General features: G+C 41.2%; 1 protein-coding gene across 2 annotated transcripts in view; it reads left to right on the top strand.

Moving 5' to 3' along the window:
• The window catches only part of LOC117880397 (netrin-4-like), a 73391-nt gene that overhangs the window by 22542 nt on the left and 34643 nt on the right, over positions 1-16206 (top strand). For both annotated transcript variants that reach the window (XM_034776546.1, XM_034776547.1), the window contains exon 3: positions 5518-5781. In XM_034776546.1, coding sequence (XP_034632437.1) covers positions 5518-5781 — 264 coding nt within the window. The remainder of the gene's footprint in view (positions 1-5517; positions 5782-16206) is intronic.

The following is a 16206-nucleotide window of genomic DNA, read 5'->3' as shown; positions in this document are numbered from 1 at the left end:
CTGTGCCAGCTGGTGAACAGAAAAACACATCCCCTAAAGATGGCTGTCTTGATTAGTTTTGAACTGGATTCTGCTAACTTCCTGGCTATTAGGATGGTCAGGGCAGACCAGGTTAATTAGGGTGACCAGACAGCAAGTGTAAAAAATCGGGATGGGGTAGGGGGGGTAATAAGCACCTATATAAGACAAAACCCCAAATATCAGGCCTGTCCCTATAAAATCAGGGCATCTGGTCACCCTAAGGATAATGTCCATCTTTATGAATCATGGCTGAATGACTGATGAAAATTAGAAGTGTGAGCGGGAAGGGGAACTAAGGTGATGAATGGGCACTCCATAGCAGATCTGCACTTAAGCACGAAAATCCTTACTAAGCTTTCAGCTACAATTTCAGTTTCTGGTCATAAGGGTAACTCAGGACTTACAATCTATTTCCATAAGATCTTGAGAACCTCTAAGGAGATGCTGAGAGCCCTCAACTCCCAGCAAATTCAATGGAAAAAGTAGCTCAGCATTTATCGGAATGGGATCTATAATGACCATTGAGAAGAAGACTGTCCTTTAGATATGCACAGACAACTCTCACTAAACCTACACACTAATGTTGGGGAAAGGTTCTCAAAAATGTAGGGCAGAAAGTGTGGTAGCAGAAAGGCTCAGATACCACGTTGATGGATTTAAATAGAATAGAATATCCTTCTGATGAATGTCACATACTGGGAAGCCATCTTTGAATTATCCCGATCAAGAGTTGGCATCAGAATAATAGGAACAACACCATTACTTGTTTATTACATTCTCCTGACCTTTTTCCAGGAACGTTGTTGGGATGCCAAACTTGCAACTGACCCAGGGAAAGCTAATAATCAAATTAAGTTTTCCGTAAGGTAAACAAAATGTAAAAGTCAAATGTCTCTTTGTATGACAAGAATCTGCCTCGTACAATTCAGAATGCACAACCCAGCCCTGTAAACTAACGATAAGGTCAGATCTCAGAGCATCAGATAATTTGAGAGCTTTCAGTGTAGACTGTCTCTTTCCATGGCCCAGGGCATTATAAGTTTATTAAGCCTTAGATCCACTTCTAATCTAGTGATCTTTCAAACCACCAGCACAGACATTATTTAGATGGCCACCTTTTAAAAAATAATGATAATAGTTAAAATTAATATTTTTCACTTAATCTTCCATCTGGGAATCTCAAAGCACTTTACATACATTAATGAATTAATCCCCTCACTCTCCTGTAAAGGAGCTAAGGGTTCTTATCCCCATTTTACCAGTGGATAAACTGAGGCATGTAGTGATTGAGGTCATTGATGTCACTGGGAAAGTTCCCATGGATTTAAACAGGAGCAGTTTCTAAGTGACTTGCCTAAGGCTATGCAGGATGTCTACGTCAGGGCTTTGACTAAAACCCAGATCTCCTCAAACTTTTCTTTAGCCACAAGAACACCTTGCCTCTTTTTTTTGTAGTTCCTCAGACCTATGAAATGAGTAACTAATTGAAATGACTTTAGGGTCTTCCTAAGTCACAAAAAAAATCTGTATGCAGCACACAAGCAATATATACGATCATTGGATATATTTGACTTCTAACTAGGGCAGCGTTCCTTCCGATGGAATGAAAACAAACAAATACAATTTGATCATCTTTTTTTTTAGCAAAAACATTTTTAGTAGACTTGTATTTATTAATAAATTATTCCTGGAAGCATATATCAGATGAGATGTCAGATCCCACCTGATAAATACCAGTATTTTATATTATGCCTACTGGCCTTCATCATAACATATATAAAAAACAATTGATCAACTAATGATAAAACAATAATAAAATGTAAGCAAGGTCAGGAAAAAAAATAAATAGGCAACAAAGAAACAGTAATTACACTACACAATCATTCGTTTATAACAGATTTTATCTTCAGGATTTCAAGGACCATAGTTCTCCTCCAGGCAGTGTGATGGATTGAAGAATCTGAAACTCAGGCTCTGTGTACACTAGAGAAATTTGCACTGGTGTAGCTAAACGGAATCAAACACTAATGCAGGTGTGCTCCACCAGTGCAAAATGGGGCATGCATTCAGGTGACTCACTCCAGACACCTGTGCAAACCCTTAACGACACACTGCACCAGTGTCAAGCAAGACTTGCTCTTCTTTGACTTACTGCAGAGTAAGTCACACCAGTTCAAACTCCACTTTGCATTAGTGCAACATGTCTACGTTAGCACTCCGGTGCAAATTTCCCTAGTGTGGAAGGAGCCTTCAGTTTCTGTGATTCTTGTAATAGTGAAGGCTAGCGAGGAGCCAGTGATTGCTGAGCCCGGGAAGAACATATACATGAGTTCACTTGTGTTAGGTCACTGGAATTAGGTTTTAATGTAAAAATCTTTCATTGGGAAAGATCGGGATAAACAACTCTAATCTCACCATTGAGCTGATTCTAAAAAGCAGAAGTACATCATGAATTAATCATGTAAGCAAATTCTTGTGTCTCACATGGAACAGAATATTGCTGTTCCGTAAATGGAGGCCATGGGACTTCCAAGGCTATTAATATCTCTGCTGATGGGTAGGTACTCGGAGCTCTAAGAGGATTTGGAAATGTCAGAGCAACTCCCCCTGAAGGAGTCCAAGTATTTTCCAAGGTGGCAGGTTAAGAAAGGAAATGCAAAACATCTTCATGAAAGCAGGCAGAATAGTAGTGAGAGCTTGCACCCTGTAGCCGTTCTTTCAGCCTAAAGAACTCACTGCTACATAGGATACCTATTAATATCTGGAGAGGATGGGCAATTAACTGGATACCCAAATCACTAATCACTACCTGAAAAATGTGGCTTACACTAATATATAAAAAGATTGCTAATATTACACTACACGGGGCCAAATTTATTGCCAGCATATGCCAATGCACTTCTATTTCCCTCAGATTTAAATATGATTCAAGATACACCTCTACCTCGATATAACGCTGTCTTCGGGAGCCAAAAAAATCTTACCACGTTATAGGTGAAACTGCGTTATATTGAACTTGCTTTGATCCACTGGTGTGCGCAGCCCCACCTCCCCGAACACTGCTTTACCGCATTATATCCGAATTCGTGTTATATCGGGTCGCGTTATATCTGGGTAGAGATGTATGTAATAATAGTAAAAATACTGCTTTGATCTTTCTATAGCACTTTTCTATTGAAAATCCCAAATCTTTGCACAAACATTAATGAATTAAACTTCACAACCTACCCTGTGATGTAGATCAGTATTATGATTCCCTATTTTACAGATAGGGAATCTGAGGTACAGATAGATTAAATGGTTTGCCCATGGTTGTACAGGAGGTCAGTGGCAGAGCTGGGACTAGAATCCAGATCTTCCAGCTCTTAAACCCACGCCAGTCAGTATTCCTCAGCTGACATGTCAAAGTGAAAGATGCCACTAAAATATTTTTTTCCTCCAACTTGTGGTCTCTCGGGTGTCCTGGTGGCTTGATGGTAAGCATGAAGAATGGAGCTTGTACAGAGACGACGAGAACACAGATTAAACAGACTGATCAACTTTTTTTGGGCCTCGGCTCCCTTGTGCCAGTGCGAGAGACCCTCAGAGGGTTGTTTCAGGGCTTCATATGTTATTATTTATAACTTGCTTTGAGACAATTCATGTTGGAAGGCTCTATAGAAGTGTCAAGTATTATGTTTGCACATGGTATAATTAAGAACTAGGAGTGAATACACCACTATATTCCCACATGGCTCTAGCAGTCTAAAAATGTTGATCTTTGGATCTATCAGACTGGGTCATTTGCCTATGACTGCATTGATAAGCAAATGTAGGATCCAGTTCTAAAGAGATTTGGTCATTGACCTATGGCTCCATCGATCAGGGGAATGTTGGGCCCATGGACTAAACTGAATGGGTCATTTGCTTATGGTTCCATTGATCAGGGGAATGTGGACATCTGGGCAGAAAGGACTAGGCTATTTTATCATGGCTCCATTGATCAGGGGAATGTAGGCACCTGGGTTGCACAGGCTGGGCAATCTGCCCATAGCTCCATTGAACAAGGGAATGTGGACATCTCTGGTCTGAGCAGACAGGGTCATTTGCAACTCTGTGGATGGCTCTGCAGAATAAAAGGAGAGAATAAAAAACAGGGAAAGTTATAAAATAGAAAACGCTGTGGAAAGGCATGAAATGTGCTGCTGGCACTGTGGCATAGCTCTGTCAGGTGCAGGTCTGCTACTGAGACAGGAAGCTGACTCTGTTATTTTAAGGGGGTTTATCTCCCAAGTGCCATCGACACACAACAGAGTTATCTATTAGGCACAAACCACCAGCTCTTTTCTGGCCCCTGCAAACAAAAAGGAACGGAAGAAATATTTTACACACAGCAAGTATTTAAAACTTGTCTGTCCACTAAAAAAGAAAATCCAGAGAGAGAGAGAGAGAGAGAGAGAGAGAGGGAATCCCTATGGAAACAAAGCTTTCACTCCACGGATAGAGTTAGTCAGACAGAGACTGTCACTGCCCATAAAGCAGGGCCAAAGAACCCCGAGGGCAAGTACCTCTGCTATGATGGCAAAACTCAGCCAGAGGAGAAAATAGCTCTCAAATCAGAGACCAGCACATCTATAAAGGGAACCTCAGCCTGGGAACTAATGCAACCAGCTCTCTAGTTCCCTGTCACCCCTCTATCTCCACCACCCACCCTCACAATAAAAAGAAAAGATCCTGAAGAGAGGAAGAGTCAAAGTGGAATCCAAGCTAAAATAGGACATATTCCTGCAGCCTTTGTTAAACACAAAATCAGAGCATTGATACCAAGAAAAAAAAACGATTACTCCTTTGGGATTCTGTAATCTGTAACATGAATCGCCTCTCTCAGCAACATGAAAACTCCAAACAAACAATAACCTTGCCTCTTATGTCCAGCAGTTATAGGATGCCTTTATTCCTGCATCTGAACTGTTGGAACACTGCAGATTCTCTCTCTCTCACCCCTCCTAATTAATAATTTGGCTCAGTCTTTAAAACAATCTGCTTATCCTAATGTTTAACAGTGGTGTGACAGGCTGTGTTTTCTGGTCGTTAGTTTCGGGGACTGACTCATGATTCCTGGCTTCTATTTTCAGCTTTATCACAAACCAGTTGTGTGGCTTTGAGCAGATCACCTTACCTCCCTGTGCCTCAGTTTATACTACTCTAGAATGGTGAGACTATCTACCTAACAGAGGTATTGGGAGGCTGAAGGTATTTTTTTTAAATGCTTTGAGATGCTCAGGTGGAAAGTGGTGTAGAAAAGTGGGGACAGTATTGTATTTACAACACCAGTATTCCTCTGAATTGTCACAGTCCGCCACCACCTGGTGCCTCATACCTGTCCACCATGACTAAGTCTGTGAGAAGCCTCCCAAATGGCGAATATTATTCTTTCCTGAGCATCCTTTTGTCTGGATTGCACATACACAGGGGTGCTGCATCTCCTCAGGGATGTGTTTTCTGTTTGCCTCCTAGGTGATCTATCGTGCCTTAACTCCAACCAACAAGATCGAAAACCCATATGGTCCTGAGGCCCAAGACCTCCTGAAACTCACCAACCTGCGCCTCCTTTTATTAAAAAGACAGGAGTGTCCCTGCCAAGGCTTGGGATTGCTGGAGAAACCCCAGAGGTTTGCCCACTATGCTATCTATGATCTGATTGTCCGGGGAAGTTGCTTCTGTAATGGTCATGCAGAAGAATGCCAGCTTGCCAATGGGACAGGGAACACAGAGAACGTGGTGAGTTCTTGAAATTCACTACTTTACTTCAATTTGTACTTGTTTGTGCTTCCTGAGTCAAACAGACTTCTCCATAAGACCCTGTCCACCTTCACCAAAACAGTTTAAAATAGGGTACCACTGATAATCCACATCAATGAAGCCTAAACCTGCTTCTTAGTATGGAAGGGGCTATATAACACTAACAGCTGTTCCAAAAATGATCTGTGTTGAGATAGGCCTGAACCAAAATCTTGGATCCGAACATACCCACACTTCGTGGAGATGTTTAAAATCTGAACTGGGATCCAGATCCAAATATAGTGGCTGATATTATACATCTTCTTGTACCTCAACAGGGAGATAAACTAAAACCTTGGACCCAAACATTGCCCGTGAAATTTTGGAATTTCAAAAATCTTTTCAAAGCAACAGAGTCCTGTGGCACCTTTAAGACTAACAAATGTATTGGAGCATAAGTTTTCGTGGGTGAAAACCCACTTCGTCATGCGTCTGATGAAGTGGGTATTCACCCACGAAAGCTTATGCTCCAATACATTTGTTAGTCTTAAAGGTGCCACAGGACTCGGTTGCTTTTTACAGATCCAGACTAACACAGCTACCCCTCTGATAGATAACTAGAACAGATTTTAAGTATCTTAAATTACATAAGGAAATCTCTCTTTAAACAATGCAAAGAATCTCATTTACCACAAGCTAGGACATTAAAAGTATTGCTTGAAATTCCATTTTTCCTTTGCACTGTATTAGAGTGCAAATTATAGCGGAGATCCCCACCACTGGAGACTTTGAATTTGGTAGGCACAAGCAGTTGTGCTATGGTTATGATTTCAGCTTTTGACTCTGAACTTCCTGGGTTTTGTTGGTTCAGTCAGATGCTAAGCATTATTGGTGGGAGAAGAAGATTCTGCGAGTGGTTTAATTATAGAGCCCTACAACCAAATTCATAATTGTGGAAAACTTCAATTATTTTCAATGAAAAGTTTGCTTGATTAGGCACGGCAGAGTTTGACTCTAGATACCAGGGCTCGAAGAAAGAGGCATGATTGGTCTTGTTGTTCCTTCTCTTGAATCACAGCAGATTAGTCAATGTTCTATTGGATTTTTTGAAAGGTCTTAGCTTGACCCATGCAATCTAATCTTTGTCTTGAAATATAATGGTCTTATATACAAATAGTTTGTTACTCATTTGTGACTCTAATAGAAAATATTCTCTATAAAAGGGAACAGAAAAAGGGTAAAAAGAAGAAGAAAAAGAAAACGAAGGTTTTGCCAGTGCAGTTATTTATGTGCACGTATGTTTTCTGGGCACAATTGTGGGGCTGGTGGTTCAAAATGTGGCCCTAGAACATATTTGATTGTAATAAACTCAGATCACTTTTTAATTTTAATATCTACCTGGCTGTTTTTGCACCAACAATTTGCTCTAGTGCTGACACTGTGTCCCAAGTTTCAATCTGGAGGGATTTCTTCTTCTTCTGCACACCCACGTGCACTCACGTGTGTAAACTATTGGGCTTGATTATCAGAGATGCTAAGCATTTAAATCTTCCGACTGAAGTCAAAGGGATCTGTGGGAGTTCAGTGACTGAAAAATCAGGCATGACAGCCCTTCTGTTTTCTGGACAATGGACTAGAGAGGAAGTGGAAGTCTCAACAGAAATGCAGGTGGTCTCCAGCCCTGCCTTGTCTCTACTTCTAGAGAAAAGCCAGGTTTGCAAAGAGCTTAGAAATTATTCCTTTGCAACACATTTGGATCAGCTTGTGATAAGATTTGTAATTAAACTTGGAGGAAAAAAAAAAAAGAGAGAGAACGAGTGCAAATTTACCAAGTTTCTGGTAAGATTTTTCTTGTTACTTTACCTTCTTGTAGAGCAAGGTTAAGAAAGTAAAGGTAATTCTCTTTCCCCCCTCCACTCATCTTAAAACAAGTTAGGATAAAAATGGATCTGTCGTACATACCGCAAGTTCACTCTTGAAGGGGGAGGGATAGCTCAGTGGTTTGAGCATTGGCCTGCTAAATCCAGGGTTGTCAGCTCAATCCTTGAGGGGGCCATTTAGGGAATGTGGGGCAAAAGTCTGTCTGGAGATTGGTCCTGCTTTGAGTAGGGGGTTGGACTAGATGACCTCCTGAGATCCCTTCCAACCCTGACATTCTATGAACGGTGCTAAGCCTGAATTCCCTTCAAAGGTTCCATGTGCCCTTTAACTGACACTATCCTAGTTCACAGTAGCCCTTTACATTTTATGAGGAGGCCAGATTCAAACTCCTAACCTTTTCATTGCTATTATACATGCCAGGTACAGGTAGCTGGATGCACCTCCAGTCCAACTAGAGCAGTTACGATACCATGTGTCGTCATTTTCAGTAGAATGTTAATTGGCTGAACAGTGAAGAGATTAATAATTAATGTAATCTTCAGCAGTCACTTTGGAATAAAATTCTAGGCCTTGACTTAGGAAAGCCCATATTTACACTGCGGTATGTGCTTTAGTGCGTTCCTGAATCAGGATGTGTTCCTGAATTGAGGCCTTAAACCTGGGCAGGGTGTTCGAATGCTGCTATTCAGACTTCACTACCAATGATGCCCCCATTACTGTCTAAATACTGATTCAGCTGTACATATTGTATGGAGTAACCATAACAACAGTCATGGGAAAATTATGTTAACCAAATGTAGTGTGTTATCTAAGGACATCAAAAAAGATCTATCCCAGGCCAAGAATTCAAGCCATTTAACCAGGAGCAGCAACACAGGTCAACAGGTCTGTGGTTTTCCATAAGGCTTTCTGTCTCTATAATGGAATCTGAAAACAAAAGCAGCCATAAATGCTTTATTCGTGATACACTCTGACATTCTAGACTAAAGAAACCCATTCCACAACTAATTTCATGTCCATATAGGTATATGGTGCGTGTGTTATTCTGTTTTTTTTTTTTTTTTTTTTTCCTGGAATGGATATTCTTAGGTGTCTTAAGTTTTCTACTTTTAGAGTTAGATATTGTACAATTAATAAAGACCATATGAATTTCACAATATTTAAAAGATTTTTTCTGAATTACTACCAGCCGTGGTATAAATCTAGCATCTCATGTATGCTAGCATTGGGTGATGTTATCCACCCCTGTAAATGTGGACCCATTTAAGGCATAACTGTAGAAAAAACAGTTTAAAGAACACATTCTCTATTGCAAACTGCTAAATATACAAGTGGTGAAATAGAATAGATGAGTAACAAACACATTAAATGAATACAGCTGGTAGAAGAATAAACACTGCCCATCAAAAAGGGAAAACACAATATTGTCCATGCTGTTGGCACAGTCATTGTAAACTATGACTGGATGTCTCTTATTTTTTTCCATTAGTCTCAATGGAACAGGGGTTTTGTGCCATCAAATGACTTCACAGGGCAGAAGGTGAAATAGTTTTGTTGAAATAGATTTCATGAGTGATTCATACCCCAGGAGACAATAAGGAGTATGTATCCTAGCACTTACACTGAGACAAGGGTTAGTGTTTTGCCTGGGTAAGGACTCAGTAAGAACTGAGGATGGGTTTCGGGATCCTTGTATCATTTCCCCTGAAGGCGCAATGCCCATCATGTGGCCGAAGAGGTTTTATAGAACATATTAAGAAACAAATCAATGGGCATCTTGAGATTTAAGATTGTTATGCCCTTTTAAACCTTTTGATTATTTAATAAAATGGTACTTCTAGGAAATGCAAAGCATACGAGCATTTTTAAATAAACGCTCTCTCTCAATGCTGGGTTTTGCTTGTTATGGATTATTTCATTGGTATTTTTGTCTGGCAGCAGCTGATATTTCCTAGGTTAAATTTAGCATCTTTATAACTACGCTCATATTTCTCTGTACAAAGTTCCTGTAAATTCCCTCCTTAGTCAAATAGGCGGGACACAAGACTAGGTGAAAAGCCTAGATCCAGCTCTTTTGGGCATTCTTCCATTTCAATGCAGAAAGTAAAAAGGAGAAAAAGTGATGGCCAAGAAATCTATGGGCAAACATCTCAAATTTGGGGTTTTCTTGCAGCAGCAATGACCCTTTTTCTTGTTTTCCCTTTGTCCTCTCTTACCCCCAAGTCATTTGGGAGATGCTGCAAAGATATGAAACATGATTTATGCATCATCTTGTAGTATCCTTAGGTTTACACCCAAAGGGCAGAATTCTCCTCTCAGTTCTGCATGGGCTACAACATTTGGTTCTCCCTACATTATGGTGACATGACAGTGTAAGAGAAAAATCAGGACAGAGGGTGGGGAGTAATATGCGCCTATACAAGACAAAGCCCTAAATATAGGGACTGTTCCTATAAAAATCGGGACATCTGGTCACCCTACCCTATGTGACTAGATCTTTCATGGAGGTCAGTGAAGGAGAAATACTTATTGAAGCTAGGCGATCCCATGAAAATTACAGAGGAGCATTTTATTGTAAGTGTAGGACATGGGCATCAGTTTGGAAAGGAATGAATGCCCTGACTAGGCACATCTGTGTTCCTTCTTGCTAGAGGATGTTGTGAAGGCCAAGACTATAACAGGGTTCAAAAAAGAACTAGATAAGTTCTTGGAGGATAGATCCATCAATGGCTATTAGCCAAGATGGACAGGGACGGTGTCCCTAGCTTCTATTTGCCAGAAGCTGGGAATGGGCGACAGAGGATGGATCACTCGATGATTACCTGTTCTGTTCATTCCCTCTGTGGCACCTGGCATTGGCCACTGCCAGAAGACAGGATACTGGGCTAGATGGACCTTTGGTCCGACCCAGTATGGCTATTCTTACGTTCTGTGGTTTTTTTAATTGTTGGACATAGTGGAAAATAGCCTCTCCCTCCTCCCCCCGTTTCTGTGGGAGGTGCAAGGATATCTGTTGTGATGTGCTGAGGGCCTTGCTGTAGGACTCTGTAGGGCACAAGGAACAGCAGTCAAGTTTAGGTTGCAGTTAGCTAACATTTGGTAGCTAAGCCCAACCTTTTTCCTAGCGTACATCTAGAACATACAAAGGAGCTTAGAGCGCAGACAGAGAGCACAGACAGTGAATAGCTTCTAGACAAGCTTCCAGTCCATTTGCCAAATATTTCCCAATTCTTTCTTTAGTGCAAATGAAACAATAATAAATATGGGACAAAGGAAGGTCATTGTGTATCCAAAAAGTGATTTATAAAACTCAGTGCAGAACCACTGGCTGTTGACAAGTGTTGGGGGGGCGTTTTGTTTGTTTTTGGTGCCCTCATTGCCAGGAAATTCACATGAATTGCCTCAGACATCAGTTCCTCTTCTTTATTACCTTGTTTACAGAGAGGAATTGTACTTTTTTCTGGGCCTGATCCTACACAATTGCAGCCAAAGGGAATTTTCCCATTGATTTAAATGGGAAAAGGATCTGGCCCTATTGCAGTTTCTTGTTTGGGGTAAGGGGGAGTTGAAACAAGGGTCACATAAGGTAAAACTTGTTTTTCTACAGCACTTTGCTTGGTGACTTGGCTGTCATCCGCCTTTTGCAAATATTATCTCCTAAAAAAATACCTTGTGCTGTTCCACTGATAATCCTCTAACTAAGTTTCCACAGTCTCTGATGGATCCAAGTTGTGCCAGACTATGTGACCTCCAAGACTCAGGCTGCCAGGAGCTACTCTCTGTTGAAGATGGCAATTCAAAAAGCAGTTTTTGCTGTGGGGGGAAATTAGCCTCAGTTAGGTGACTATCATCAGGAATGTTAATGTATTGTAGGCCACCTCAGAATGAGTTCTAGGGTCGCTCTACTGTTTTGCCTGAATAAGGATTGAGTTAGGACTCCAGGGTCTGGCGCTCCCCATTCGAAAGAACAGGAAGAGATAACACCGACTATGTAACAATAAGTAGTTTGTTTAAGTTTCATGGACCACATGTAAAGAACATTCTATCCCTGGCATCTTTGCTAGCCCTGTTAGATACAAGGTTTTTCCAGGACTCCCTGCTGGAGCGTTGGATGAAGAAAGATGGCTAAGTTTCAGATATTGTCTGAGAGAGAAGCTGCCATAGCTAGCATCACAGATAGGTTCACTTGGATTTGCTCAGGAGCACCTGTGGTGGAGCAGAGGGCTCCATGCAGTATGGTGCCCAATGAGTCACAGATGAGAACCGCCTTCAAAACTCTGGCTTTGGGGGTATGTTTACACTGCAGTTAAACACCCATAGCTGGCCTGTGTCAGCTGACTCAGGCTTGCAGGGCCCAAATCCAAGTGTCTACACCACAGTCAAATAGCCCCGTGAGCCCAAGTCAGCTGACACAAGCCAGCTGTGGATGTTTAATTGCAGTGTAGACATACCCTGAGTGACAGTCAAGTTCCCCAAAATTATCTAAACTAAGGCTTGAGATGAATGTTCAAACCCATCTAAAAGGCCAAATCCAGAATTTCTTTCTTAGGCAAAACTTCCACTAAAATCAATGGGTATATTGCCTAAGTAATGACTGAGTAAAATCTGAGTAAGGGCTTCTGGACTTGGCTCAAGTTTTTGTTGTTGCTGTTAGCTCATGTAGACGGTGAGGAACATTCCTACGTTAAGCTAAATCTCTGTTGCCTGGCACTAGAAACTGGTCCCAAACCAAAACTCAGCATCACTAAACTTTGGAGTTGTTTGAGATTCAGGCTAGAATGTTCTAAACAGTCTTGTCTTTATTATGGGCAAAGCCTAAACCCCAGATTCAAATACTCTCCAACTTTGGGACTGACACCATCCCAGTCTGGAAAGTGCATTTGTCTGGTATGCATTTCTTGTGGACTATTCCCTGCTAGTACATCCAGCAGCACTAAAAGGGTCATGGTAAGCAGATCTCAGGTTTCAGGGGTTCATTTCAGTTCAAATAAGGACCCAGTAGTTTGAGTTCTTCTGCAAAATATTTCTGAAGTCTCTGAATTTCTTGGGTCTCCAAAATTGAGCTCAAAGTCTCAAAGAGCAGGCACCCTGAGAGGATTTCTACTACTTCCTAATCCCAGATGGGCGAGAATACCATGAGAAAAGCCAGCCCAGTGGTATTTTGACGCTTTAACGTCCAGCTACAATTGTGGGGGCACTTAAAAATGAAAATTTAATGAATAAAGTAGTTAACCAAACTTTTTAGAATCACCAATGTTTGGGTTTGCATTTTGGGTGAGGGTTCAGGTCAGTTCTTTATCCAGATTGGTTCACACCGCCCTAATTTTTGGAACGCACCCATTCTACTGTGGAGCTCTGAATGAAATTAGGCTGTTAGCCCCATTCCTTCTTACAAAGGAGGCTAACTTGCTGTGCCCGTACTACTATTATTCACTATACCCTGAAAATATACTGTAATGTACTGCATCTTTATGTGTCAGCTGCCCTCTGCTGGTTAGAATCAGAACTACTCAACCTGAGGGTCATTGATCCTGTATTGCTAACATCTCATGGAGATTCTCCATTAGCTGAAATAGAGATTGTGCTTTTGAAGCAGGAGGATCTGAGTTCTGTCCATGCGGTCAGTGTGAAGTTTTGAGTGGCTGTGGTGTACAGCATAGCAGCAAATATGATAAAGCTCTTGGTGACCATGTTATCATACAGTGAGCATGTAGTCTAGGATTGTAAATTCGAGTAAAATATACTTTCCCACATCCCTCTGCCACATGTAGTGCTGAATTAATCTTATTAATGTCTTGAAAATCTCTTTTACTAATGATTAAGGCTCTGAATCAAGAAACTTACCTATTCAGGAAGGCTGTTTCAGTGCTTTCCCGAATCAAGGCCTGAAAGAGCATTCTATGTTACACACACAATTTTTGTAGGAAGCAACATTTCTACTCCACTTTTGACTTTAAACTATTTTGTGAGATGGGGTTACAAACTAACTCCCTATCTGAGACTCTATTAACTTTTAATCACAGCCTTTTATTAAATGTAATGGTTAAGAATGAAATGTAAACCATTCAAAAGTAGTCTCATTTTATTGCTTAACTGGTTAATTACTGGTAGTTTGGTGGGGTTTTTTTTGTTTTGTTTTGTTATTTTAATCACTTAATTGCTGAAGAACCACACTCATCTGCCAGTAGAAACCTTTGATTGGAAGCACTTGGAAATACACTTAGGGCTGGTAAAATGGTTTAATGTTCCTTATATTGCCTTCAGGAGGTTGTTTTTCTTTTTAAAGATTAGGAAGAGGGGGAATAAATAATCAGATCTGTTTAAAACTATCAAAGACCATTTGAGGCCAACATCTCTCTCAAAGATTCAAGTACAGCCAATCTCAGAGGGCGTTTAATTGGTTTCCATTCATTACAAGCTGTCCAGAATTAGACTTGATTCAAGCCACTGATACTCTAGCAAATCCCAGGGTCATGGCAGTTTTTCTGTACAGGTGAATATCCACAGTAACGATGTAAGTATACCAGCTGCTGAGCTCTCTGCACTCTGCTACATGAACCTCATACGCCAACTAAAAATAATATCACCCAGAATGTACTTTACTGTTTATCATTATCAGTAGTTAATATGAACTGAGTACTGTAAAATGAGATAAAGGAAGGAATTTATAGCCACAAACATTGGATTGACCACTGTAAATCCCAAGTAATTCCATCAGTCGGTGGAGTTACATCAGATTTACACACTAGTATAAGTGACAGGAGAATTTGGCCCACTGGTGTGAACAGATGGTGTTAAAGCTTCTCCATTACACAGCCATGGCAGGGCTCCCTGGTTCTAACCTGTAATGTCTATGCTGGGAATCCAAAGATCTCTGTTAATGTTCTTTAGGTCTGATTTACAGAAACCATTTCTCCTCTCTCCTGAAAGCCAGTTCTGGGTCTCTCCCCAGCAGAACTGGCCACTCATGCCAAAGTGTTTGGTGCTTTTGTGATGTGGACCAAAAGAATCTAGGATGTGACCACCAAACTCATTTTCACCATTTGAAATGAGTAGATTTGAACTGTGGTAAAAGTTCAGATTAATGTATTGACCCAGTAATATACTGAGCCTCCTTCCTCTTCCTCACTTGAAATAACGAGTCTCCATTCAATGGGGTAATCATTGGAACCAGGTGACCTACTGCATCTCAGAAGTACTGTAATTGTAATGTCCTATGTTCCTCAGGCTTTATGTTAACACAGCAGCTATTATTTGCATGCTATTTGGTAGGCACTGACAATATGCTCACCGCTATACAAGACAGAAGAGGGCAGCCCTGCCCAAAGACACAGAAAAGTCAAGCCTGCACTGAGACAGAAAATATGAAACCAGATTGAGATGTTGGCTGGGTGGAGTCATGCATGAGATTGAAGGTGCAGACAAGACGTTGATGCTTGATGCATTGGGCAACAGAGCGACAGACAGCTCTCAAATATCCCCCACTAGGCCTGACTTGCAGTCACAGGAGTTTGAGTACCAGACAAAGGCCAGATTGGGGACTTGAAACCCTCAAAGGCCCAGCTCACTTTATGACATCCCTTTGTTGTAATGTATGAATTTTGTCTCTTTGTGAAATCATGAGCAGCATTCCCTACATTATGGCTTTGTCACTGTTCAGAAAGTGACTTGGTCTGGCCAGTCTGTGGATTCACCTAACTCATTACTGCCACATTACTGACTTTCTTCATTGTTGTTATCTAGCGAACTTGGGGAAAGCTGATTCATTAGCCATCCAGGAGACTGAAGCCCTCTGTTCATCCACAGTGCAGGTGCCACACTGCCTAACCCACCTTCCCCTGCCAGGATCTCTCAATTCTGTTTTACAGAAGCTCCTTGGAATGAGATGGACATTCATTCTCCTCAGACAATGCCTACAAGGGTAACAGTCATGATGAGAGGGGTAATACAGACACATGAACTTAGACCCACCTACTCAGATCACATAGACCAACACCACATAACATGAATGGGTAATAGCCCTCAGTCACTCCTAACCTTGTCAGGATTTGAACTGGTGACCTAAATGTGGAAAGTACTGCAACCCATCAGTAATCCCCTCTGCCATTCAGTCCTCTAGGGCTTTGCATGCTTGAAAAAGTTGAAATAGTCTTTTCATTTGACCACACAAAATGATTGAACAGGTTCATGAATTTCCCTCTAAGGATCAAATATTGATATCAGAAATCACAGACATCTGATATAGCCAAAAATCCCTTTGGGGAACCAGAGAGCATGCAAGCACCTCTCAATTTGGGGAGGTCATAAGGACAACAGGGATTAGTTTGAGGCAGACACGGGCAGAGGAGTGCTTCACTGTTTCTCATGAGACCAACGACAACTACCCATAAATGGTCCCCTTCCTAAAAGCCTGTAAGTGACTTGCTGCTGACGTGGTTGCAAACTGCTATGTCCAAAACTGTTCTGGCGACACTACAAAGTGAATACACAGCCCGAAGACAAACATTTTCTCCGAATCAGCAACAGTTGCTCGGTTCTGGATGG

Source organism: Trachemys scripta, chromosome 7, assembly GCF_013100865.1.
Source record: "Trachemys scripta elegans isolate TJP31775 chromosome 7, CAS_Tse_1.0, whole genome shotgun sequence".
NCBI classification, from domain to species: domain Eukaryota; kingdom Metazoa; phylum Chordata; order Testudines; family Emydidae; genus Trachemys; species Trachemys scripta.
The sequence above is the reverse complement of the archived record's forward strand: the minus strand, read 5'-3'. Positions and strand labels throughout refer to the sequence as shown.